Source organism: Mycosarcoma maydis, chromosome 1 (genome assembly GCF_000328475.2).
Source record: "Mycosarcoma maydis chromosome 1, whole genome shotgun sequence".
Classification (NCBI taxonomy): domain Eukaryota; kingdom Fungi; phylum Basidiomycota; class Ustilaginomycetes; order Ustilaginales; genus Mycosarcoma; species Mycosarcoma maydis.
In genome coordinates this window covers 1,067,443-1,090,809 of record NC_026478.1, presented here as the reverse complement: position 1 = coordinate 1,090,809, position 23,367 = coordinate 1,067,443, and the positions used below count along the sequence as shown (strand labels likewise).

The 23,367-nt window shown below is 52.0% G+C and overlaps 7 protein-coding genes across 7 annotated transcripts; 5 read left to right on the top strand and 2 right to left on the bottom strand.

Moving 5' to 3' along the window:
• Positions 1-558: 558 nt before the first annotated feature.
• UMAG_00387 (putative Arf family GTPase) lies at positions 559-1,619 on the top strand (the record flags this gene model as incomplete). The annotated part of the gene is made up of 4 exons (XM_011387969.1): positions 559-613; positions 938-1,030; positions 1,110-1,202; positions 1,315-1,619. The coding sequence occupies 4 exons, from the start codon at positions 559-561 to the stop codon at positions 1,617-1,619; spliced, it is 546 nt and encodes a 181-aa protein (XP_011386271.1).
• Positions 1,620-3,125: 1,506 nt separating this feature from the next.
• On the top strand, positions 3,126-4,916 carry UMAG_00386 (uncharacterized protein; the record flags this gene model as incomplete). Its single annotated transcript, XM_011387968.1, has 2 exons — positions 3,126-3,212; positions 3,324-4,916. 2 exons carry the CDS (start codon positions 3,126-3,128, stop codon positions 4,914-4,916), a joined length of 1,680 nt encoding a protein of 559 aa, XP_011386270.1.
• A 352-nt stretch (positions 4,917-5,268) lies between these two features.
• UMAG_00385 (uncharacterized protein) lies at positions 5,269-8,292 on the bottom strand (the record flags this gene model as incomplete). Its single annotated transcript, XM_011387967.1, has 1 exon — positions 5,269-8,292. One exon carries the CDS (start codon positions 8,290-8,292, stop codon positions 5,269-5,271), a length of 3,024 nt encoding a protein of 1,007 aa, XP_011386269.1.
• Positions 8,293-12,627: 4,335 nt separating this feature from the next.
• On the top strand, positions 12,628-14,493 carry UMAG_00384 (uncharacterized protein; the record flags this gene model as incomplete). The annotated part of the gene is made up of 1 exon (XM_011387966.1): positions 12,628-14,493. The coding sequence occupies one exon, from the start codon at positions 12,628-12,630 to the stop codon at positions 14,491-14,493; it is 1,866 nt and encodes a 621-aa protein (XP_011386268.1).
• A 3,646-nt stretch (positions 14,494-18,139) lies between these two features.
• UMAG_11606 (uncharacterized protein) lies at positions 18,140-19,012 on the top strand (the record flags this gene model as incomplete). The annotated part of the gene is made up of 1 exon (XM_011388483.1): positions 18,140-19,012. The coding sequence occupies one exon, from the start codon at positions 18,140-18,142 to the stop codon at positions 19,010-19,012; it is 873 nt and encodes a 290-aa protein (XP_011386785.1).
• Positions 19,013-19,409: 397 nt separating this feature from the next.
• UMAG_11605 (tRNA guanylyltransferase) lies at positions 19,410-20,531 on the top strand (the record flags this gene model as incomplete). Its single annotated transcript, XM_011388482.1, has 1 exon — positions 19,410-20,531. One exon carries the CDS (start codon positions 19,410-19,412, stop codon positions 20,529-20,531), a length of 1,122 nt encoding a protein of 373 aa, XP_011386784.1.
• A 99-nt stretch (positions 20,532-20,630) lies between these two features.
• UMAG_11604 (uncharacterized protein) lies at positions 20,631-22,499 on the bottom strand (the record flags this gene model as incomplete). The annotated part of the gene is made up of 1 exon (XM_011388481.1): positions 20,631-22,499. One exon carries the CDS (start codon positions 22,497-22,499, stop codon positions 20,631-20,633), a length of 1,869 nt encoding a protein of 622 aa, XP_011386783.1.
• Between the last annotated feature and the right edge of the window lie 868 nt (positions 22,500-23,367).

The window sequence follows — 23,367 nt, the reverse complement described above, 5'->3', positions numbered from 1 at the left end:
TAGCAGACTGCGCGAGCTTCGAACAGCCTCTTCAGCGTGTAAGTTAGCTGCTTGAAATCAGAGCCAAGAAGGAGCCAGCCAGCCAGCAGATGCACGCTCACGCCAGCCCTCACGCAGTCACGCACTCGCTCTACACAGGAGTATGTTGCCTTTTCTAGGTTTCCCTGGTCTGGTTTGTAGGATCCCGCAGTTGCAAACTTGTCGTCGTCGTTGTCGTCGCCATCATCCAATCCAACACCATCGTCACCACCGTCATCATCATCACCGACGTTCTCGACCAACTCGCCTCCTTGCCTCCTTAACACGGCCTTTGGTCCACATTCTTTGATTCCGCTAGCCCTTTCGTCAAACGTTCGTATCTACATTCGATCGCGTCTGCGTATCACGCGACAAATGCATCTCCTGCGCCAAGCCGACTACACGATCTATGCCTTAGGAGGAAATCTGTTTTGCTGATCACCTACGCCTCAATCTCTGCTTGATTTCTCGCTTCTCCTCATCCTTTGCCTCCGCATCAGTCCGTTCACCTTCTCGGTCTAGAGAAACCACCTTTTCAATATGGGCATGTCTATTTCCAAGCTGCTCTCTGGCCTTTTCGGCAAGAAGGAGATGCGTAAGTAGTCTCGCGTTGACGTCGTTCTGCAACGACACAAGCGATCAGATAATGCTGCGACGTGCATGGTCGAGAATTCCTCTGGTCTCAAAACCAATCCTCAACTACGCCTTGACCAGCTTCATGTATAATGCCTCCACGGTGGTTGGTCTTCCTCCAGACGGTCATGATCTTGATTTGCAGGGCACACAAATGCGCAGATTCTGCGTCCGCCGCTTGGTCGTCTCTTCAGCTGCCTTTCTTGGCGTTCAGCTTCTTAGACAGCTTATACTTACACTCGCTCATTTTGCTTGTTTTTCGCTTTTTCCCGGCTGCCGTCAATAGGAATTCTAATGGTTGGACTTGATGCCGCCGGTAAGACCACCATTCTCTACAAGCTCAAGCTCGGAGAGATCGTGACCACCATTCCCACCATCGGTAAGTGCAGCATCGGAGCCCAAGCGTTCAGCCTTTCGTGTTTTAGTTAACCATCACCTCTGTTCATCTCGATGCGCAGGCTTCAACGTTGAGACTGTCGAATACAAGAACATCTCGTTCACTGTGTGGGACGTCGGTGGACAGGACAAGATCCGACCTCTCTGGAGGCACTGTAAGTCTTTGGAAACTTGAACGGTGCAGATCTGCTATCTGCCTTTTCACCATCGATACTGACCTGCTCTGGAGCTCTTGCGCCAATCTGTTCCCATCTCTCACCTTCACAGACTTCCAAAACACGCACGGCATCATTTTCGTCGTCGACTCGAACGACCGAGAGCGTGTTTCTGAGGCACGTGAGGAGCTGCAGCGCATGCTCAACGAGGACGAACTGCGCGACGCCTTGCTGCTTGTGTTTGCTAACAAGCAGGATTTGCCTAACGCTATGAACGCTGCCGAGATCACCGACAAGCTCGGCCTGCACAGCTTGAGACAGCGTCAATGGTTCATCCAGGCCACCTGCGCCACCAGCGGTGACGGTCTCTACGAGGGTCTCGAGTGGTTGAGCACCAACCTCAAGAGGCGCGCTTGAAGCGAGACTTGAGTCTCCGTGCGAACTCAGCCTTAGCAACTGAGCGCAATTTGGTGCCACGGCGATCATTTGCGCCAGACCAGGCGCGCATCACCTACCTAGACCGTCATAACTATCACCTCCTGCCGCCATTCGTTTAATCAGGGCATGTAGGACCTCAGGCCAAAGGCGCAGGACAGAGAAAATGTGGATATCCTCCCCTCAGATTCGCCCCCTTTGACCATTGCGCAATATCACCGAATCAGAACGCTTCATTACCAGCCTTGGTGTCGATTCTGGTCGCATCTCGTGATTAGAGCGGCAAGGTACTTTGGTTAGTCGTGCTTTGACGGATGGTGCTGGCTACCTATTTTAGCGGACTATGCCGAAGGAGCGTGTCAATTGAAAAGAGTGAAGCGGCTGAACAACTGTTATGGTAGAACTCAAATGGCGTTCAAGTGGAAATGACATGATTGAGCACGCCCGCTTCTAATCTGCGGCAATCGGGACTCGCGAATGGCTTCAAGGATGATTTGAATGCCATTTCGACGAGCCACAGGCACTGTAGGTGGGCGTTGAGCCTCACGGTGGCTGTCAATGAAGCAAGACCGACTTGCCGGCTCTGCATCATGTTCCATTTCTTCTCAAGCCAAGTTTCTCATCCATCATAAGCTCTTTGATTGCGTAAGCGGGTTAGAGCTTTGCTCATGAGACAAAGCTGCTTCCGCTTCTATCGATCCTGCGCTAACGAGAATGGTAAATACAAACAAAGCCAGAGCTTAATAGGAGCCCGACTTCTTCATCTTTGTCAACCGAGCCTCAATGGACACCACTTGGGATCCATCTTGACAATCATAGTCGGACGCTAGCTGGCCCCTGGACCGAAATGGCAAGTTAGTGAATTGAACGGAAGGCGATAACTTGAGACGACGGCGGTCTGCAATTCCAAAAAATGATGGGCTCAGTCCTAAGAGCGGATGTTCGGGTGCAGCGTATATTGCAATCTCTGATTCTGAGCTCAAGTCGACGCTGTGAAACAAGTTAGAGTGATTTGAGGCACCTCCGCTGTCGTGTGCTTATCTACTCCACCTAAGGCGCGCAGTTGTGCTCAGTGAATCCGATTCAGGGTGCAGCGGCAGCTTCATGCGGAGTAAATCAGCCTGTGCCACTGCGGTATGATCCGTGCCCACCGAACAAAAGATACAATCACGAATCGAGCTGATACACTCTACGGAGCTTGCCGACCGGTGCAGGCCCCTGCTGCTTGTTTTGTGTTTGCCGACCATCCGTGACTCCCTGTTCTCCTCCTCTTCACGAGCTTTCGCTTTAAAGGTTTGATTAAGTCCCCCTCAGCATCCCTTCATCGTCACATTGCGTACTCTGATTTAGGCGCCCTTCAGTCCTACCGGCAGCGGAAGCACTGTTCCCCGTCTCCACACTCTCACCATCAACGTGCGAGACTAGCACACCCAGGCGTACAACTTCGTGAAGCTGCACACATCAGGCAGCCGGCATAGACGCTTAAGAATGACCTCGTCAACCGATCACATTCTTTCTCGCATTCTCGACGAGCTCACGGAACTCAAAGTCAAGAACTCGCATCTCGAGGCGAAGGTAAGTGGCTTGTTCATATCGGTTCACAATAATCGTGAGCAACTCACATGTGGAGATGACATGGACTGACATTGCAGCTTTCCTCCCGTATTGCTTGCTCACCTGATGCAGGTCGATGCTCTACAGAATGCAGCAACCTTGCCTTCACCGTCGTCATTCGTTCGACGACAAAGCTCAACTGGCTTCACTGCTCTGGGTGCGCATAGCTTCTCTCCGTCCCAGCCTGCTGATTTCGCGTTCGGCACCTCGCCACCCGCTCAACCTCTTGGCCCACCTGCTCACCCACTAGGTGATTTTCCTCAGACAAATGGACCGAGCCCCGTTGACTCACCTGGTCTGGGAACCAAGACTCTTCCAGGCAATGGCGCAGCATCGCCCTCCCAGCTCGCCGCCCTCAGCTCCACTTCCGGCTACTATTCTTCCCGAGTCATTCTGACCACTTATCCTGGTCAAGTTGGGATCAAGCCCTTATCGCTCAACTGGGCCGCTCAGGACCCTAAGCAGCGAGGACCTGTTGTTGCGAGTCGCCATCCCAACTCGATCCGCGTCCGCAACGCTATTGGGGCATACGGAGGCAGCTACTCTGTCTACCGATCGCTCGCGATCGCTATGGGTCAGCTCAACCCCAACCACAGGCCCGATTACACCAACACTGAGCCTCCGTTCGATATTCCACCTAACCCGTCGTGGTTCGACCCATCCAAGATCGTCGCTATGGATCCATGGGGACACCTCGCCCCGCAAGTGTACAAGTCCGAGTTTGAGGGTGGAATCGACATCCGTCCTACCGCCTCGCTCACCAAGGCGCACATCAAGATGCCCGAGCTGGATAAAGCTCAACAGGCTGGTGTCTTCCCCATTGACGGCAAGATTGTGGTCAAGAGCATCTGTCTCCCTGGCGTGCCGGAGGACGTGGATCCAGGATGCGAGGTCAGCGTAAGCAAAGCCGCCGTCGACCCTGTCTGGTACTTGCCTGGTGTCGCTGAGCGTCTCGGTGTCACAGAAGGTGCACTGAGGCGTGCCATCTTTGAAGACACGGGTGGATCTTATCCGGAACTCCTTACGCGTCACGATCTCAAGGTCTTTCTGCCGCCAATTTCCGGTCTTACCGTTTACATCTTTGGACGACCGGAAGATCTTCGCGATCCCACCAAGGAGGTGACGGTGCGCATTCACGACGAGTGCAACGGCTCAGACGTCTTTGGTAGTGACATTTGCACCTGTCGTCCTTACCTGCTGTTTGGCATTGAAGAATGTATCAAGACGGCGCAACGCGGTGGAGCAGGAGCGGTTATCTATTTCCGTAAGGAAGGACGAGCATTGGGCGAGGTGACCAAGTACCTCGTCTACAACGCACGCAAGCGGGGCACGGACTCGGCGAGCAATTACTTCAAGCGTACCGAGAACATCGCCGGTGTCAAAGACATGAGGTTTCAAGCCCTCATGCCCGACGTGTTGCACTGGTTGGGCGCTACCAATATCACCAACTGGATCTCGATGAGCAACATGAAGCACGACGCCGCGGTGAACAGCGGCATCAAGATCAAGAACCGATATGAGCTGCCGGAGGAATTAATCCCGGCAGACTCGAGGGTCGAGATCGACGCCAAGATCCAAGCGGGCTACTTTTCGGCTACCAAGCAGCTCACCGAGGAAGACCTTAAGCATACCGTGGGCCGTGCTTGGGAAGACATCGATCACTAATTGCTTGGATCCTCTGGGGTCATAAGCTGCAGTCTGGTTTAAAGAGGATTCTCACTCATGCTCGTTGGAAGCTCACGATGCAATGGAATGGCACGAGCGTGAATTTGTGTTTCAAGTTGTGCAGAATTGAACGAGTTTGCAAGTAACGTGTGTGCGTATAACTGAGAGCAAGATTGTAGATGGCAGAAGCGTAAAAATACAACCGGATCGGTCTGCAAGACCATCGGACGAGAATGAGGAAAAAGACAGATTGATGTACGGGTCATTGGACAAGCTTTGATAAAGAATAGACTATTTGTGTAAAAGATGATGACGTCGTGACGTCCGCCAGCAGACGACCCGCACCAACTCTTCAGGCAAACATGCTCGTCGTTCTTTTCTTGAGCATCTGCACCTTTCTTAAGATCTCAGATTTTTGAACGTTGGTCAACCCGGAATCATCCAGTGCTTCCTCTTGCAGCGAACGCAGCATAGTCTTGAGCGCATCTGGCTGTGAGATCCTGTTTCCTTTCGCTTTAAACGGCTGGAATCTCCTGGCGTTTTGATCGTCAATCATATCGATGCAATCGCCGCTGGAAGTGGCGATGGCGCCGGAATGAATGTCGCTTTGCGATTGAACAATTTGCGATGGTGTAGAACCGAAGAAATTGGACAGCTTGGAAATGGATCGATCTTGAGAATCAATTCGCTTCTGTCGCAGCGTTGCAGAATAGTACGGAGAAAGGTGGTCGATGTCCTGCAACTCATCATCAGCCTCAGTGCTGTCGCTTTCGGAATCCGAAAGTTCGAGAAAGGCTGCCGAGCGCCGCGGAATTGCACCAACGCTGCAATGTAGCATTTCTGACTGCGAAGCACGACTGATACTACATTCAAAGAGTGCCGCCGATGTTGGAACCATGCTAGGAGCAGCGGGCGAGCTTGCAGGACGATCGAGTGAATGAGGAGAACGAACGATTGAGGACATCGTCTTGCTGATAGCCGCTTTGGGTGCCAGGCGCGTGTTGTGGAAGATCGAAGCAAGTTCAGTAAGCCGCTCGTGATCGTTTGTGTCGAGCAAATACTCCCAGCTGTCGATCGAGGTGCGATAGGCAGAAATTCGGTCTGGCAGTGCCGATGCTACACTCCTGGGCGAACTTGTCACCGAGCGGTGACTGGCAGCGAGAGGACCTCGAGGACGCCCAGCAATGCGGTTGACAGTAGCCGGAACCTCACCATCTGCTTCGTCTTCCGAGCTGTCGATTGACATGAAAGAATGCAAATTCGACCCTGTGGAACCCTCATGAGACACGGAGCCGTGATCGAGGGCGGAGGAGTTGCAAGCAGTGGAAGCAATGGAAGACGGCAGGCCTCGACGCGGATTGCTAAGCTCGCTTGAGGTGTATGCAGCAGAATCATGGCCGAGCGAAGAAGAATCGAGAGCTGGCTCAGTGCTACGAATCACGGCGCTCGGAAGTTGGCGAGCACCTGATGAAATGAGCTCGGCAGGGACAGCCTCGCCGAGCCAGCGCGACATCTTGGCAACGCGACGACGGCGCTCATCACGCGCGGCTGCGAGCTTTCGACTCTCGGAAATGGCGAGAGCATGGTCAAGGTGAGATCGATCGAAAGTTTCGAAAGGACCATCCTGAGGTAACGTAGGCGATGCACCTTCATCCAGAGCCGCAGCTGAGAATGCAGCAAGCTGAGCCACCTTGGGGGTGGGCTGATTGAACTCCTCCAAGCCAGAAGGAATGAAAGCGCGCGGCTGAAGGTCCGAAATCCTGTCCATCTCTCCATCACTTGCAAGCATCTCTTCCGCAGAGGGGCGAGCAAGTGCACCAGACGAGTAGGGATGGGCAATACCTAGAACGGCAGCCGCTTTGCGATTGAGACTTGCAGGTGCCGAGGCGGGAGGCTGCATCATCATGTCGGAGGAAGCACGGTCCAGGCTCTTAACTCCATGGTTTCGATTACGGAGAAGTTTGCGTGAAAGCGTCCGAGTCTTGTGACCCGCCGTCGTTGTCAAGGCTGATGTGTGAACTGCTGATTCAGCAGTAAAGGGCATGCTCTGTGGACGATGTTTGACGCGCATGTTGTGGCTTGCGGCTTCGGAATGAGTAGCATTGGAGGCCAGTAGCATCTCTTCCCCCAGCAATTGCGTGAGCTTCTTAGTCCTTCGCACCTGTTGCCACCTCTGCTCGGAAGTGAGTCGGTTGCTCGTCTCTGGTCGAGCAGTAGCAGCAGAGAGCATGAGATGCGAGTGTTCAAAGTCGGAAGCGCCGACGCGCGCGTTCGGAATGCTTCCCGAAGTGGCCGGTCGCAGCATTCGACTAGGCACGCGAGAAGATGTGCCTGATCGGTGGACGAGGAGAGGACTGGTGCCGCTCTCGAAACTTTGTTGGTAGCTTAAGAAACTACCATCAGACGCTGAGGAAACAATCGAGGCTGTGTACGGACGATGAAAGTGCAGATCAGACGAAGCAGGGCCTCTGTATAGTGGTGCAGATCCGTGCGACGAGGATGCGGTGACGCGGGGAAATGTTAGGACATCCACAGGTGAGCCGCCAAGAGAGAGGGCCGCAGACTTTTGAGATTGACTGCTGTTGGTGGCGACAGAATTGCGCAGCAGCTTCGAGTCACGAGTAGGCACGGCGTCGAGGACAACAGCCGCAGACCTGCGCAACGATGTGATTCGATGAGGGTTGTGCGCGGGCTGCCCTGAGGTTGCGATGATACTATTCAGACTGTGGTCCGACGCGGACCAAGCATGTTGAGGTGTCTTGCCCGGTCGGTAGGTCGCCCACAGCTTGTCAGCTTCTTGTTTGAGCTGATCGAGATGCGCGTCGTGCGTTCTTGGAGAAGAAGTCGCAGCACAAAGTTTCTTTGAATGCATGTCGTGAGCGAATGTTCCACCTTTTGGGCCCAGATGCTCGTCAACCGTAGCGAACTCTTCGTTGAGTTCTGATGGCATGGCAATGTCGTCGCCAGCGTCGGAGCCATCTGAGTCTGGATCTTGGGGTCCGAAGGTGGCTCGGTCTCCGCCTTGGCGCTCAGCTAGATTGCGTGGGCTCTTGATCACAAGATCAAAGTCGGGAGGAAGAGGCGATGTATCGCGAATGTGACCGTTTGCACTGATGGGTGCCGACGTTGAGGCAGTACGGTCTGACGCTTCCGAGCCAGAATCATGAGTGTCACGCGAGGAGAGTGCAGAGCGTAGCTTGAGCTGGCTCTTCGGTCTTCTGAAATCGCCCGGACGAAGGATCTTGTAGTCGTCAGCACTTCCGCCGGCATAGGGGGTTGTGGATTCGAATGTCTCGCCAAAGCCAACGGGAGTCCCGGTCGCGCCAATGTGGTCAGAGACGCTGCTAGACGCAGCAGAGCATTCGATGGATGACATTGCAACGGGCCGATGGTGTGATGACCAAACTCATAGATGCCGCTGGAACGCGTTGCAATCTCGTCGCTAGGAATGCCTCGGTCGGCTCTGACGCAACAAGTTGGCTTCTCGTCGGGTCTCAAACCAACAGGCACAGTGCTGGGCTTGGAGTCGAAGATATGCAGGAAGGTCCGTACTGAATTGCAAGACTGGCTTGGCGTGAGAGATGAGGTTACGAGACGTCTGATGAGAAGGAGGTGGACGGATTCCAAAGGGCAGTCAGTAGTGCTGGGCTTTAAAGAGAGTCGGACAACACAGTCAAGCGCAGTCAGCAGCTGCCCTCATTTGTTTGTAGTGTCGAGAAGTCAAGCGAAGCGAGGATTTATTGTCATTATCGCTTGTGTGAAACCGCTCGTGTAGGGGCAGACGCAAAGACGACAGTTCAACCAATGTCGGGACCGTGGATGGGGCTGTTGAGGAGTTGCTCACTGAGTGAGCGAGCTATCGTAGCGTGCCAAAATGTGGGCGGAAAGAGATCCGCGCGCTATGCTGCTCGATGGTGGAGCAGATCCTACTAGAGCAGGAACCATCTGTGAACGATCTGTGAATAATCACATCTGCAAGGACTGCGCCATGCGTGGTGGGCAGGGGATGTCAAAATGGCTCCAGGTCTACCCAAAGAGGTTCAGCAACAGAGCAAAGGTGCGGTGGCGGGAGGAAGGCAGGCAAGGAAGCAAAACCAGGGGTCCAGAGCTGCAGAATCATGGCGCAAGGCACTTTCCGACAGTAAGGAGGCTAAAGCGCAGATTGAAATTGTTGCAACTTGAATTCCACCATTCCAAAAGACCCTGTGATACGGGCTGAGACCGCTGCCGTCTAAGAACCCTTGTACACATACTAAACTGTTTACAGTAGTTGATGCAGGCCCCTTATTGAGTGTGATGAGCTTCCTGACACTTCTATGGGCTTGACCCCGCAATAACTAACTTAACTTTTGAATACTAACGTATTGAAATACTATCCATCAAGCAATACTTTGAGTTTCTCTGGTGATCTGTACGGATTTGTATTTACAAACTTCGGCGCAAAAATAAGCAAACTCACACTCAACGAAAGAAGGCGAGATTTAAGGAGCGAAAAGGATTTCGCGTCCAAAGTATAAAAATTGCGTCAGACTGTGAGCTCTCGCAGACTCGCACTCCTGCTATGCCTTTCGTCTGTCAGGGCTAGATCTGAGACCCAACTGAGAATGACTTCGTGCTCTTGTCGTTCCCAACGTGGTATGGTGGTCCCAATCAAACTCGCGAAGGTAGGGAGATGTACCATCAGGCTCTTCGATCCTGCTGCTACAGTTCATATTGTTTCTGAAGAGGATCGAGAGGGTATTTTCACCAAGCAATGTCGTGAGGCTCGAGCTTGATCGCTCGCATGTAGCTTGTTTCAAGATACTGTAGGTCACAGCGAGAGAGGGATATCGCAAAATTGAAACGAGGCACGAGCTGACTGGTTGCAACAGAACGGATGAGCGCAGCAGCTGTGAGCGCAGCCGCACGAGGCAGCTTAGCGGAAAAAAAATCGGGTCGGACATAGACCACAAATGCTGACTTGGCGCTTTTGATCCTGCCCCGCCAAAGCTTCCCCAAAGCGCCGCGGTAAATTAAGGCAGAGCTAACAGCGAACAACACCTGACTAAGCCAAATTTCCTCAACTTCCTTGCGCAGTCTGGCGCAGAAGAGAGTCGGACACATCATGCTCTCAATTCACATACTGTATTTAACTAGCAAATCATTTGGCTCAAACTCACGACTTGGCTTTATCACCTTTTGTGCAGAATGGCTGAACTCGCTCGTGTTGGTAAGAGGCAGCATAAACTGCTTCTTATCGCAGAAGCACTGAACTCGGTGGTAGTCATGATATCAACGTTGCCGTAAATTTGATTCATCCATGCATGACGAGTATCTCAGCTTGCAGAAGGGTATGGGCCCTCACGAAGCGCGTCTCGCTGAGTATCAAGAGGAACGGCGCTTCCAAACGATGTATCTCCTCCACCAAGTGGCGGGAACGAAGATACTTCCGAAGAATCGTGAACACGGAAACACGAATAATATCGTGAAATCGTGATCGTGATCGTAATCGTAATCGTAATCGTGAATCGTGAATCGTGAATTGTGAATTCAGCGGCCTTATGTTAGAGCGACTTTTGCACATATTGTCCGTCTGCTTTCACGCTTGACAACGAATAGTCTGAGGTATTGCTGACACTGCATGTGTCATGCAGTAAACGCGGATTAAGTTGGAATGAGCACCTCGAAGATCCACCAGGACGGCATCTGCACCAAGCTTTCTGACCAGGCGACTTTCCCACTACGCATGCTTCCTTCCCACGGACAATGATCACAAAAGCAAGGTGACACGACCTTTTCCTGAGCCCCGTCCAGTTTGGGAAGCAGAGACGTTTCGTTCCATTCACCCGAATCGACCAAGGGGCTGCTCAAGGGATGTGTCACCCGCTTCGCGGTTTGTGATGCGCCATGTCAATTAGTTGCACGAGGAGCTCGAAATGATCGAAGCGAGGTAGTTTTACCTATAATTGAACAAGCAAGCAACCGTCTCAACCACGCGGACCAAGAAGTACATATAGGTCTCACTAGCGGAGTTTCAAGTCCACGCTTCCGGAAACGCACGAAATGTCTCATGTTAGGAGGGTGAAGCCTCAGCCTGCCGAATTGAAACTGATTGCTGTTTCTAACTCGTTCACTCCCCTACTGTCACAACGTTTGCCATACTTGTGATCCGACGGACCTATATCTTTTCCGTCGCTAGTTCGACATACGTGCTGCTGGCTCCTCGCAAGCTGAATTGGCAGGGGAAATTAGAACGAAAATTCTCGCTCGCAGCGCAATGTCGTTTCAGACACAGTCACGGGTAAAGCCCTGCAGAACTTCTACTCCGCAGATCTCGCCTGAATCTATCCTTGCATCCTGGCAGCTCGCACCACAAACATGATTTCGCACGGCGAAGCTGAGGTAGACGATGCGAGATCCGGTTTGAGAGACAACCTCCAATTCTTTGCGATAGTCTGTTGAACAAACTGTGGCGTTCTCATTCGCGCACACTGGCGACATCACGCCCATGGACGTAGCTTACGGGTCGCGAGCTACAAAACGCATAGAAGTTGGGAAAGGCGACGCTTGCTTGGTCCGGAAGTCTGCATAGGCCTCTCTTCGAGGCCTTGGACGGATTCTTTTCACAAATAGATTACAACAACAAGAACAACAACAGAACAGCTTGACCCTAGTATCGCGCTTCGAAAAGAAACGTCGCAAACGATTTGTGCTGAAACATGTGAAATGATTTTGTAAGCCCGATTGCAGGACTTGGATATGCTTTAGACAATCATTGGCCGAAACACGTGGGATGCCAGGCCTAATTTTGCAATTCCGATGTTGCATCAGTTGGAGATTGCAGACCCTGTCCGAACGGCTAACTGTCTTGGCATCTTTTGGGTGCAGCGCTGAGCCTCAACAGACCGTAGCAACAAGGCCACTCTACTGCTTACGGCACCGGGTTGCCTTAAGTGAGTCAACACGATTTGCCTTCCGACGTGCGTCGCGTTCGCTTTGCGTCATTGTGCTCATACCTATGCGCTTTTTGACAGAAAACAATAGTCGGGAAGAGGATGCTTCAAGCCCCTTTGTCCCTTAATTGCACCATGAAACAACGAAGACAACGAACAAAAACTTGCAATAATCACGAATTCCTTTGTCCGCTCAGCTTAAACCAATGCGGTCACATGCTTGGACGGACGTTGAGACTTTAAAGCTTGAACACAAATGGGTTCTCGCGCAACCTACAACAGTCCCTTTCTGCATCCGTTGAGACCACTGTGTGACTGGCGTGTTGTGGTACAAAGTCGTTAGGAAATACGAGCTGTTTCAGCATCCAACAAGTACAAAGGGTCGTGCCGAACACCTGCGTCTAGACACATGGCTATACATCTCGCAGCATCGAGAAAGATGCGCACTAAGAGTGTCACTTGTCCTCACCAGTCCGAAGCCGGTGTTCGGTTTTGATTGTTCAAAGCATTGTAAAGGTCCCCTTTCATGCTGTTCACGTGTTCTCTGGGAAGCAAAAAAAAAAAAAATCTTCAGCTCGGTGATGCGACCATCGCTGTCTCCGCAGCAAGACTTTGCATGGGTCAAAGACGTTGAGCAAGCATACTAACTGAACCAGATGACGGCAAGGAAGTGGTCTGGGTATAAATATGCGATACGATCCTGGCACCTCGATATAGCCTGGACTTCCGCACTTGACATGAGTCGACTCCTCCTCACCTAACTTCATTTCCGCGTTGTAATGGCATCCAACAATAGCTCGATTCGAGGCTTTGGAGCCGCGAGGAAGGTCTTCGCTCGACCTGCGAATCTGCATCTTGATTGGGCTGCTAGCAATGGTGCCTGTTCCTCCTTCGACTACTTTTCTCCGGTCTTTTCAACTAGCTCTCTGCAAAATCCGACCCACCCTATGGCATCATTCCATCTTAGCGCGAGAGCCATGTCCCATCCTTACAGTTCCTTCGTTCCTCAAAGTGAGGACGACTGTGACATCGATGCTTCGTTCAGACCGACTTCTTCCCTTCCGGATCTGCATTTATCATCTAAACGACACACGTTATGTCCACCAAATCTGATGCTGAAGGCTGGCACTTTGTCATGGAGAAGATCCGTACAAGCTGTAGGTAGGAGGGGAGCGCTTACCGGATTCGAGAAAGCCTTTAGGAGGAGACCGGCAGGGCGAGACCTGGTAACGGACAGAGAACAGGAGGTGTTGGTCGCATTGGAGCGAAACGATCCTGTTCCAACCGAACCGGGGCTCATGTCATGGAACTTCGACAGTTCCACCAGTCAACAATTTGCCTCAAAGAAGTCCTTTATAGCCAGCCCGGGTGCCAAAGATCCGTCTGTGTTCGACAACAAAAGTCTTCTGTCCTTCCGGTCCCGAGCGGCGCCTTCTTTTTTGTCCGATCAAAGCCGATGGGTTCCACCTCAAAGCTGGGACGTGTTCGACACCTTCCTCAAAAGCAATGATTCGCAGTTGAGATCGCCAGCGTCTTCGGCCTCCGACCCTCTGCAGACACCAAGAACTTCCCAGCCTTGCAGCGTGGCAGAACCAGGGATTTATCTCAATCTCTATCGTCAGGATCTTGCCAGAGCTCAGTCGACCCTGCACGGCAGCTTGCTGATGCGGATTCGCATTACTCGATCTAGCACTGTCGAAATGCAGTCGTGTCCACTAGAGATGGAAAGCCTCGACAATTCGATGCAGCTCCGCCGCAAGCAACTCGTTATTACTGGTGAGGAGGTTGGTCTCTCTGCAGCTTTAACGTTGCCACAGCAAGAAAGCAAGTTCTCAAATCGGGGACCAGCCAACGCAGTTTGCATACTAAGCTCTGCCAACATGGCAGACCTGAACGAGTGGCTCGATATTATTGACGCCGCCATCGATCACCACAGACACGTGTACACGGAAGAGCGCGATACAAGACGCTCAAGCAGATGTCTGAGCAAGCACCAGTCCGATATGAAACGCTCTATGAGTGCGTCAATTCTAGAAATGCCCCCCCTTCTCGTGCAGCGCGGTGGTCACAGAAAGGAAACTGGGTCTGACGAGGGAAAGAGTCCACAAACTACCCCGACAGTGGTCTCTCGCTCTCTTTCCTCGCCCAACCTCCCTTGCATGTTGGCTGAAGACGCCAATGGATACAATCACGGACCTCTCTCTGACCTTTCGATGTCAGCTTTCATCGACTGCTACACGTCCATGCCTGATTGGGATGCTACCGACTCAGAGAGCTCACCTCCCACAGCATCAGATGCACTCTACAGCTTTGAGGATGCTTACGCGAGTATCATACGACGTTTCGATGACGGTGGGCTTCAGAATCCTCTGACCGAAGTCCCGACGGCTCCTTTCGATGAATTTGCTAGATCCGCTCGACTAGGTCCCCCCGACGTGCCCGTGTCGCCAAGCAGCTCCGAAGCTGACCAGGATGTCGGGAACACAGATGTAAGAACTCCGAGCAGCCCGTTGGATCCATGGCTTTCGTACCAAGCTGCGCGTTCAGTTAGTAGCTTTTCGAGCAGCTCTTTCGCGGATGACACCGTGATGCAGATCTTTGCTGAAGGCTTTCAACGTCGTGCCTCGTCTTGCACTGGATCTTGAGCTTTTCCAGCCAAAAGTTTGTTCTCAGCGGCTGCTTTTCCTATGCCTTTAGTTCATAGTCCAAGTCACTGATGGGCCTTCACAACTCAATGAACGTTCTGACGTCTTTGTTCATCACGTTCGTATGTGTGTTGCCGTCGCCATGGCCTTCTCGTTGGTACATGTTTGCTTTCTAGTTTTTTGTCCCCCTTTTCTGGATTTTTTTTTTAAAACGCGTCTAACAGATCCGGGCCTGAAAAGCAAAGGGAAGTATTCACATTCGTGATTGTAACTTACAGGAATAGAAAGACGGCAGCGTAGCTTGTATGAAAACTCCGTGTGCTCTTCTTACCTTTTTGCGAGGCCGTATGCTTCTCACTGAAAGCAAGGTTTGAAGATATACGATTATTATTGTGCGCAGCCCTTTGATCGAACTTACCCATACTGCTCGACACAAAATGATACTCCAGAAAGCAACCCGATGCAGCGATGAGATACGACGAGACGCGAAAGTGATTCGATCATGTTCTCATGAAGAAAATTTGTGAATCGTGGTACCATTCGTGATCAATGATATGTGTCTTATGCGATGAATGAATTCGAAATCGGGTCAGATCGGACAACGAATCAAGGCAGAAGTCGACCCTCTGACTCGAACTTACACTGACACCGAGGCAAGGGGGAGGAGGACCTTCGCTTGTACGACTGCTTGGATTCAAGCGAGGAAGACCCTGCGGATCCCGTGTCCCTTGCAGAGAGATACAGTACGTTGGAGCGGGGTGCACAGGGTCTGATTCATTCCACGCTTGACCGTGCTTGCATGCTTCTGCTCCTCGTCCCAAATCTCTGGGACGCTCTTGTGCGCACAGCACGCAACGCGTCGTGTTGTAGACCTTGATAATAGAAGCACCTGTACAGCAAAGACAGGGGACATCATACGGCATTGAGTGAAGCGTCCGCCTCTGCGCCGCTCAGAAGGTTAGCAACATGATTCGACCCAGATGCTTAGCTTGTAGCATTTGATACAAGACAAGAGCCTGTCTCTGAAGCGCTCTTCAGTTGATCGAGCACTTCGTACGACTTCCGATTGCTTGTACCTTGAAAGCACAATCACGAGTTGGTTGTTGCCATCTTGGACGTTGGCCATTCGGCAAGGACGGGTGTCTCTCATCTGACCAGGAAGGACGGTTATTTCTTCGCTTAGAATTTCACCGAGGCATGCTACAAGCGAGACAGCGCTTAGCACGACGTTCCATCCTCGACAGAAAACGAACAGGCTCGGAGAAGTGATGCCAGGGGCCTTTGAAGGAACGCGTGTTGACAGTGCAGAGATGAATGTCCTCAGGATATCGTCTTGACCAAACACCGGAACAGGCTGGTCGACGTATCTGGCCGACGTCAGGGGTTGGTCCGCTAGAACGTGTCAATGGAAGCCGACTTCGACAGGCGCGATCCTCCGCTCCGGCTTCTCGCAACGATTCTATGTGAGAAAATAAGGGACGAACCTGGAATTATCTCGAAGACAGCGGTGGTCTCGGGGAGCGTACCTTTACGAATTTCTCACCAGGTTCGAAAGGCGTAGCGAGAGCAACCCCTTGCATATCGCCAAGTTTCACGCTCATGCTAATTAGAACCAATCATACACGATACATGGCCCAGGTTTATGGAGCTGCAGCATCTTCGCGGAGAGATGGCTTGCGACCTTCCTGATAAGGTAGTCACGAATCATGAACACTGTTTCGACAGCGCAGCATAGACAGCTGGCACGGGAAGCAGACCGTATGCCCGCCTGCAGCCCAAGAAGCGGACTATTCAGCCGATCGTAAGTCTCGTCATGCTATTCATTGCAACCTTGCGCCGCTTCGGGTATCAACCAAAGATTCGTCATAAGGTGTCATTGAACTTGCGTTCAATGTCGTCGATGAAATCCGTGAGATCCCGCCATCAAGTCAAGCGACGACCGCTATCTCATTCACGACCGTTGGGCACGCTTGCGACAAGGACGATACACATCGAAGGATGACGTCGAGACAAAGCAAAGTCCTTCACGATTCTGTAACCGTGTCTGGGTGATCGTTGCTAACGTTAATCGTCGTCGGACTTCGAAATGTGGCTCTTGAAAAATTTCAAGAACATGGCAGCAGCCCTAAAAGTATCTTTGTGCAAGTTCGGCTGGCCAAGCTGCTCCGGGTCTACTGTAGCAATTGTGATTCTCGCTTCTGAATTCAAAAATGTAAGTTAAGCGAAACTCTGAGCCAGCATGAGTCACGAGTGTGAGTCGTGAGTGTTGGTCTCAGACGCGTATAGTTGTCAAACACGTTGCAGGTTGCTCTCGAAATACACACACTCTGTGACTGTCGTACAGAATGTGCAGCCTTGCTGCAGCGCTCTCCTCCGTCGGAGGATATTGCGGTGTAAATCGTGAATCTCGTGAATCTAAGATTCACGCTTATGTGGCGGATTCTTCTTGCCTTTTTGGGAAGTGCTCAAAGGGCCCTTTCACTCAGGCGCGGGCACAGGGCACAGATAAGCCCAGACGCTGTTGCTGCTCAACGTCGTCGCCGCTGCTGTTGCCTGTGCAGCACGGCGTTTACTGCTCCGACGCTCTGTGCCTGCTGCTCCCGCCCTCCTTGCTCTGCCTGCATAGCCTTGTCCAACTCGGACGCTCCAGTCATTTGGTTCTGCGAACTTAACCCTAACTCCCCACAGCGCCCTATACTAGTCCGCATCTCCGCTTGGATCTCCGCCTTGCCGCCATGCAGATTCGCTTCGAAAGGAATATGTCGCGCACCCAGAGCAAGTGGTACTGTGCTTGTCTTTGTTTGTCAAGCGGAGAAGCTCGTCATTGTCAGGCTTAACTTATATCGTGTGCCCAAGTGGATCCTGACATCGCGTTTGAGAACCCGACACATGTACCGGCCTTAATCAGACAACGCCAAGATCTGCAAGTGTGTAGACAGATCGTATCTCTGTCAAATTCCCAAGCGCAGCAGAAATACATTGACCGAGCGGCCCAGGCTTTTTCACAGTGTATGTCGCGAGAGTGCAGTTGAGTCGGCTCGATGGTGTGATCACTGTCTTACCTTGTACAGCACCTGCCTGTTGTGGCGTCGATCCCACAAAGCAACCAGAGTAGTGATTGACAAACAACGCTCACGAATGACGCTCTGTTATCTTGCCGCTGCATTCCCTCACATAGCCCATGGCTAATGTCCCTTTGTCTGACTTCTGGAGGATGAAGGCACTGAATCGTCACCGATGACATGATTGACAAGGCCGTTTCAGTTGGTTGCACTCCATCAGTACCAGCGCGTCAGCAAAAAGCTTTGTGCATTCGCTGGTGCTTCGCCACTGCCTCTGGCCCTGCTGACACATGAAGCATCCTTCACAAGGCTGATCACAGGAACAAGACTACCTGCACGTCGAGGCTGGATGCTGCGCGGTAGCCTCGCTTCGTTCACCTCGCCTATACCATACGCCGAGTCTTCCCTCTCCAAACTGTAGCAGCCCTTGTCTGTCTCCATTGCTCAAAGACATATAACAAGGCACATCAAAACCCCTCCCCCACATCTGCTCCATCACTCTTCAAAGCACACTACAGACACCCTCCTTCTTCCTCTTCTCCTAACACGGCACTCTTTCTTAAACCGCCGCCTTCCTTACAAAGATGCACAACCTTTCTTCCAGATTCTCTGAATCCACCATTGCTTCGGCATATTCGAGCTTCAGCAAAGTTTCATCCGCGAGCAGCGCTTCTTCCATCGACGATCTCCAGCTTCCGACGTTCGATGCCGTCCCTAAGCCTCCACCTCGCACCACCTCCATCACCCTCGCCAGTACAAAGACCTACTCCTCTGTGCGTCGTGAGCGCAAGAAACCGGCACCTCTGCGACTGGTTTCAGCCCGCAGCTCAAGGCGCTGCCTTTCGAGCGACGACGACGAAGACTACTTCAGCTGCAAAGAGGTTCAGCGCGAGACGTACCAGCCAAGATGCTTCTGTGGCTCTCCCGTTCGTTCTTGCACCAGCGCATCTACCTCTAGCACAGAGATATACTGCTCTACATATTGTGCTCGTCAAGATGCTCTATACGCCCTCGAAGGCCGATCTCCTAGCTTCTGCCCGTCGTCGTCGCCACACTCTGACGTCGAGGGAGAGAACGATGATTTTCCGGTAACGCCTACCAACGCCTTTGTTCTCTCTCCGCCCAGGACCCCTGCCGCCAAGGCTCGTAGTTGGGAGCGCTCGGCCGACGCTTCACTATCAAGGAAACTCGTTGGTATTGGAGCAAGTCACTACCGAAGGATGGAGGCACTCGGGCTGTACGATACCGACGTCACCCCGACTCGTCCTTCACGCTCAAGCCCACTTCTTGATCCCATCGATCTCACGGTTGCCCTATCACCGTCGAGCAAATGCTCCCGTCTGTCGTCCTCCTTGGAAGCGACAGCCGCCAACGAGGACGATGAGCTTACCTTTGATCCGAGAAAGACTCTCTTCTTCCAGGTACCCATCTACATGGGTTCGCCAGTCGTGTCCTGAGTGCACCTTAACGATTCCTTATCCTATATACCCTTACCGCTGTGGCATCACTTGTATTTGTACCTTTAGCAGTCCAACAACTTAATATACCGCATATTGCATAGATCTTTTGAGCGTCAAAGTGGGTGCTGGCTGAGAAAACTCCGTAGAGATCGCAAGTCACGAGTGTGTGAAGGTCAGATGAGCTTAGATTCCTATGGTGCTGTGTAAGTCCTCAAGATCCGCGGCTGGCAGAATTCCGTCTTCCGCAACCCGTGATCCGCTAAATGATGACGAATTCCCTTCCCACCTTTATCATCCATCGCTTGCCAGGCATCACGTTTCTCTCCTCGCTATCGCCTGGATCTCTCGTCTGCGCACTTCCACACACGATCTCAGCCGAAGAGCCCGTTACAAGATGGCGGGTACGAAATTTGCCTATGTACGCAACTTTGAGCTACCTGACTCTGTTATCCCTTCAACCTACCTGGTGGTACGAATCGACGGAAAAGGATTCCACAAATTCTCGGCTGCTCACACCTTTGCCAAACCGAACGATGCACTTGCTCTGGAACTGATGAACGAAGCCGCTCGCTACGTCATGTATTCTCTTAAAGGTCACATCGCATTGGCCTTCGGAGAAAGCGACGAATACAGTTTTCTCCTACGCAGATCCACCACACTGTACAATCGAAGGAATAGCAAGATCACCACTCACATAGTATCCCTCTTCACCTCGGCATACGTTTTCAGCTGGTCCAAGTTCTTCCCCAGAAATCCGTTGTTACATCCACCCAGTTTCGATGGTAGGATGGTAGTGTATCCAAATGAAAAGGTGGTGAGGGACTACTTTTCATGGAGACAAGCAGATACGCACATCAACAATCTTTATAATACTGTCTTTTGGGCACTTGTGCTGCAAGCTGGACTGACGGAACAAGAAGCGACCAAGCGGCTGGAAGGGACAGTGTCGGCGGACAAGCATGAGATTTTGCATTCACAGTTTGGGATCAATTATGACAGGCTGGAAGCTATGTTTCGGAAAGGGACGACGCTCGTCTGGACTTGCGCTGATTCATCGCAAGAAATTCCAAGCCACTCGACCGCTGCGACAGGATCACAAATGGAAGCTGAGAAAGCTGTTACAAGTGACACAGTGGAAGAAACTCAAGTATTGACAAATTTGAAGGACGAAAAGTTGCGAATCAAGAACGAAAGCCGACGCGTAGCAGCAAAGCAAGCCAAGAAGCAAGAGAAGAAGGATAAGAAGAGCATGCTGTCGGTACTGCGCACGCTACATTGCGATATCATTAGTAACGACTTTTGGAATCCTCCACCACCATCGCCAGCTGCGACTACAACCAGCACTGCAGCATCATCGTCATCGCAGCAATCGAGATCTATCGTGGTTGACAGCAGTGGAGCAGACAACACTCGAGCTGCTGCCCCGTATGGAAACGGCACCACTACTTTGCAACCCTGGTCTGATCCAGCAAGACTTCAAGGTGCTGGATTAGGCATCTCGGTATTTCTAGAATAAGCTGCAAGCAGGACATCAGTAGCGCACAAGCCATATCATTACGGGGTTCATTGCAGGGTTCATAAACAATTTTGGGGCGAAGAACAAAATTCACCTCAACTACCAGCCGAAAGCCTCAGTATGAAGAAAGAGTTCGTCAATCGACCTAGAGAGAACATGGGACCATTGCAGTCGTGCGACAACGTTCGCGGCTTCATTGAGCATCGATGCTGGACCGCAGACCGACACGCTGACCGACGATCGCCTCGTTGACGATGACGAAGCCGATGCAACGTCGTCGACGAATCCGGCCACAATCTCGGAAACGTTGGCGCGTTCCCTGTGCACGTGGATCATCGATTTTGCGAGCGAGGAGGAAGAAGCTATCGACATTTCGTCCTTTTTCGACTCACCATACTGCACACCATCTTGGTAGCAGTACACGTGCAAAGACGCATTGATGCCAAAGGCACGCAGATGTTCGAGCATCGGTCGGATGGACGGTTCAAAGGCGTCAAACATGCGTATAGTTCTGATGGACCAGTGTATGGCGATCGTGGACGTTAGAATGTCGCGCGAAGACCTCGCCGAAAGACATAAGGTCATCAGCGCAGGTAGAACCGATGTCATACCGACGCCGCCGGTGATCATGAGGTCTGAGTGGTAGGCTGCTGGGTGAAAGGACGTACCGTATGGCCCGTCAAGTCCAACCTTGAGCATGGCAGAGGTCTTGCCATCGACAGCAGGCTGTAGTACAAGCTGTTGCCAGATCCTGCCCGTAAGCCCGGTGCGTGCCTTGAAGAAGAACACCGGATGCGATTCTGCGTTCTGGTTCGGCGAAGCAAGGTTGCTAACGGTGAAAGGGTGCGTCTGGTAGGGTGCTGATCGGTTGATACCGGGGAAGCGCAGGAAGAAATGCTGACCTGGCTGCCATGACACAGGCGCAGCCATTTCTACCTTGACCAGCTTTTCGTCTTCGTCCACCACCGAGACCGTTGCGGGCAGACCAGTGAATCGGCTGATGCGGAGCGAGTTTGCAAACTTGAATAGCACATGGAAGCCCCACACACCAATTGATGGCCATAACCACAACCACGAGTTGATGAGATCGCGCGTGTGCATAAAGTAGAAGACCAAAAACAGGATGATGGCCACCACATGCTGAAGCACAAAGAACTCGTACGACATGCGTCGAAAATAGCCGAACGAAGAGACGACGAGCCAAGCCAAACATGCAAATGCAACGGTACCCGTCCACCAGATCTTGTCGTAGTAGTACCAGGCCTTGAGGTTGCTGAAACCGCCATCGTGGACTGGTTGCCAGAGGAAGGGAACGACGTGTACGATGCTGAAGAAGAGAATAACACGTGCTATCCATTGATGGAAGAACTGCAGCTTTTCATGGCTGATGCCCGTTAGAAACGTGAGCGGATTGAACTTGAGACCAAGAGCAAACAACCAGAGGAACATAGCGTTAGCGATCATACCCGAGCGAACACCTAGAGGAGTACTTCCCCACACAGCGGCCGGGCGATAGTAGGGTTTGATGGCGAAGCACCAGCATATGAGCCCGACAGAAGGAACAGCGAGTGTAAGGATGTTGCCCAAGGACGGGAAGTGGTCTGCCGAAATCATCGCGCTTAGAATCGTTTTCCGAGTGAAGATCTTCTTTGGACGATAATAGCCGATACCTCTGCATATCGCCGCGAGCGGTTTATAACCAGGAATCGCGAGCACGGCGAGGGAAAGTTTGGGATTCGAGCTGTGACGAAGCCTCGAGACGAGACCGCGAAGCATGACGATGCCAAGAATGGCGACCAGAATCCAGGAGGTGATGCGGCCGTACTTTTCCATTTCGTAGTAGCTATCCTTCCCCGCCATGGCTGCCTTTTTCAGTGCGGATGGTGGTCGACAGCCGGGACCGACCATGCCAGGCTTCCAAACACACCCTGGCACCTCTTTGTGCCTCTTGAAAATGGCGCGTTCCATGGCTATAGATGTGTTGCGTGAAGAAATTACTAGCCGATGTGTGGTGACAAAGGAACAAACGGATGTGCCGACTAGAGCAATCTAGGCTAGAGGACACGGATTATAAGAAGCATTCGTCTTGCTGACGTTTTGAAATACCTAGCTCGTCGATTGGCGTTGAAAGTCGGCGTGTGTAACAAACATCTCGGGTCCTTTCTAGTTTCAGTTGCGCTGCATGGATGTCGTACAGTGAGCAAGGCGCAATGACATACTGTAGAAGCTGCCTGAAAGGTGGGGATATCCGACTCAGTCGCCAGAAGTCACCGACCTCGCTGCGCAGACTTGGAAATATTGGACGTCGGATCGAAATCATTTGGAAGAAAAGCTCCGAAAAAAAGGCGCCGAGTCCAATCGCTGATCGTTTTGACCTTTTCACTAAGGTCGCGTGGTGTCCATGTGTGGATAGAAATATCATATGTGTGTGTCTTAGGTGCCATTCAGGGATCGAGCCTTGGTTATTTGAATGCAAGGATGAGTCAAGGGATACTCGCAAAGAAGAAATGTCGACAGGAAAGTCGGATTCTGTGCTGGTCCTTGATCTTCATCTTGCTCCCGAGAAAAGTTGCCGAATAGGAGTACGCGCTCTGGTCCAACTATCATTCTGACCCCACTCGGATATTTTTTCCCAATCCAACCGCTGGTTCGACCAATCTCAACGACCGCTTTTAAATCTGACTCTCAGTGACTTTTCCGGTCTGATTGCCCTCGACGTCTTCAATTGCTAAATGTGCATTCCTTCCAGTCAATAAGGCTTCGCACATTGCGTTTGAACAGCTTCCCGCCCTGCAAACGCTTGGGAGCTGCCGTGCCGCCTGAACAGGACGAGCGA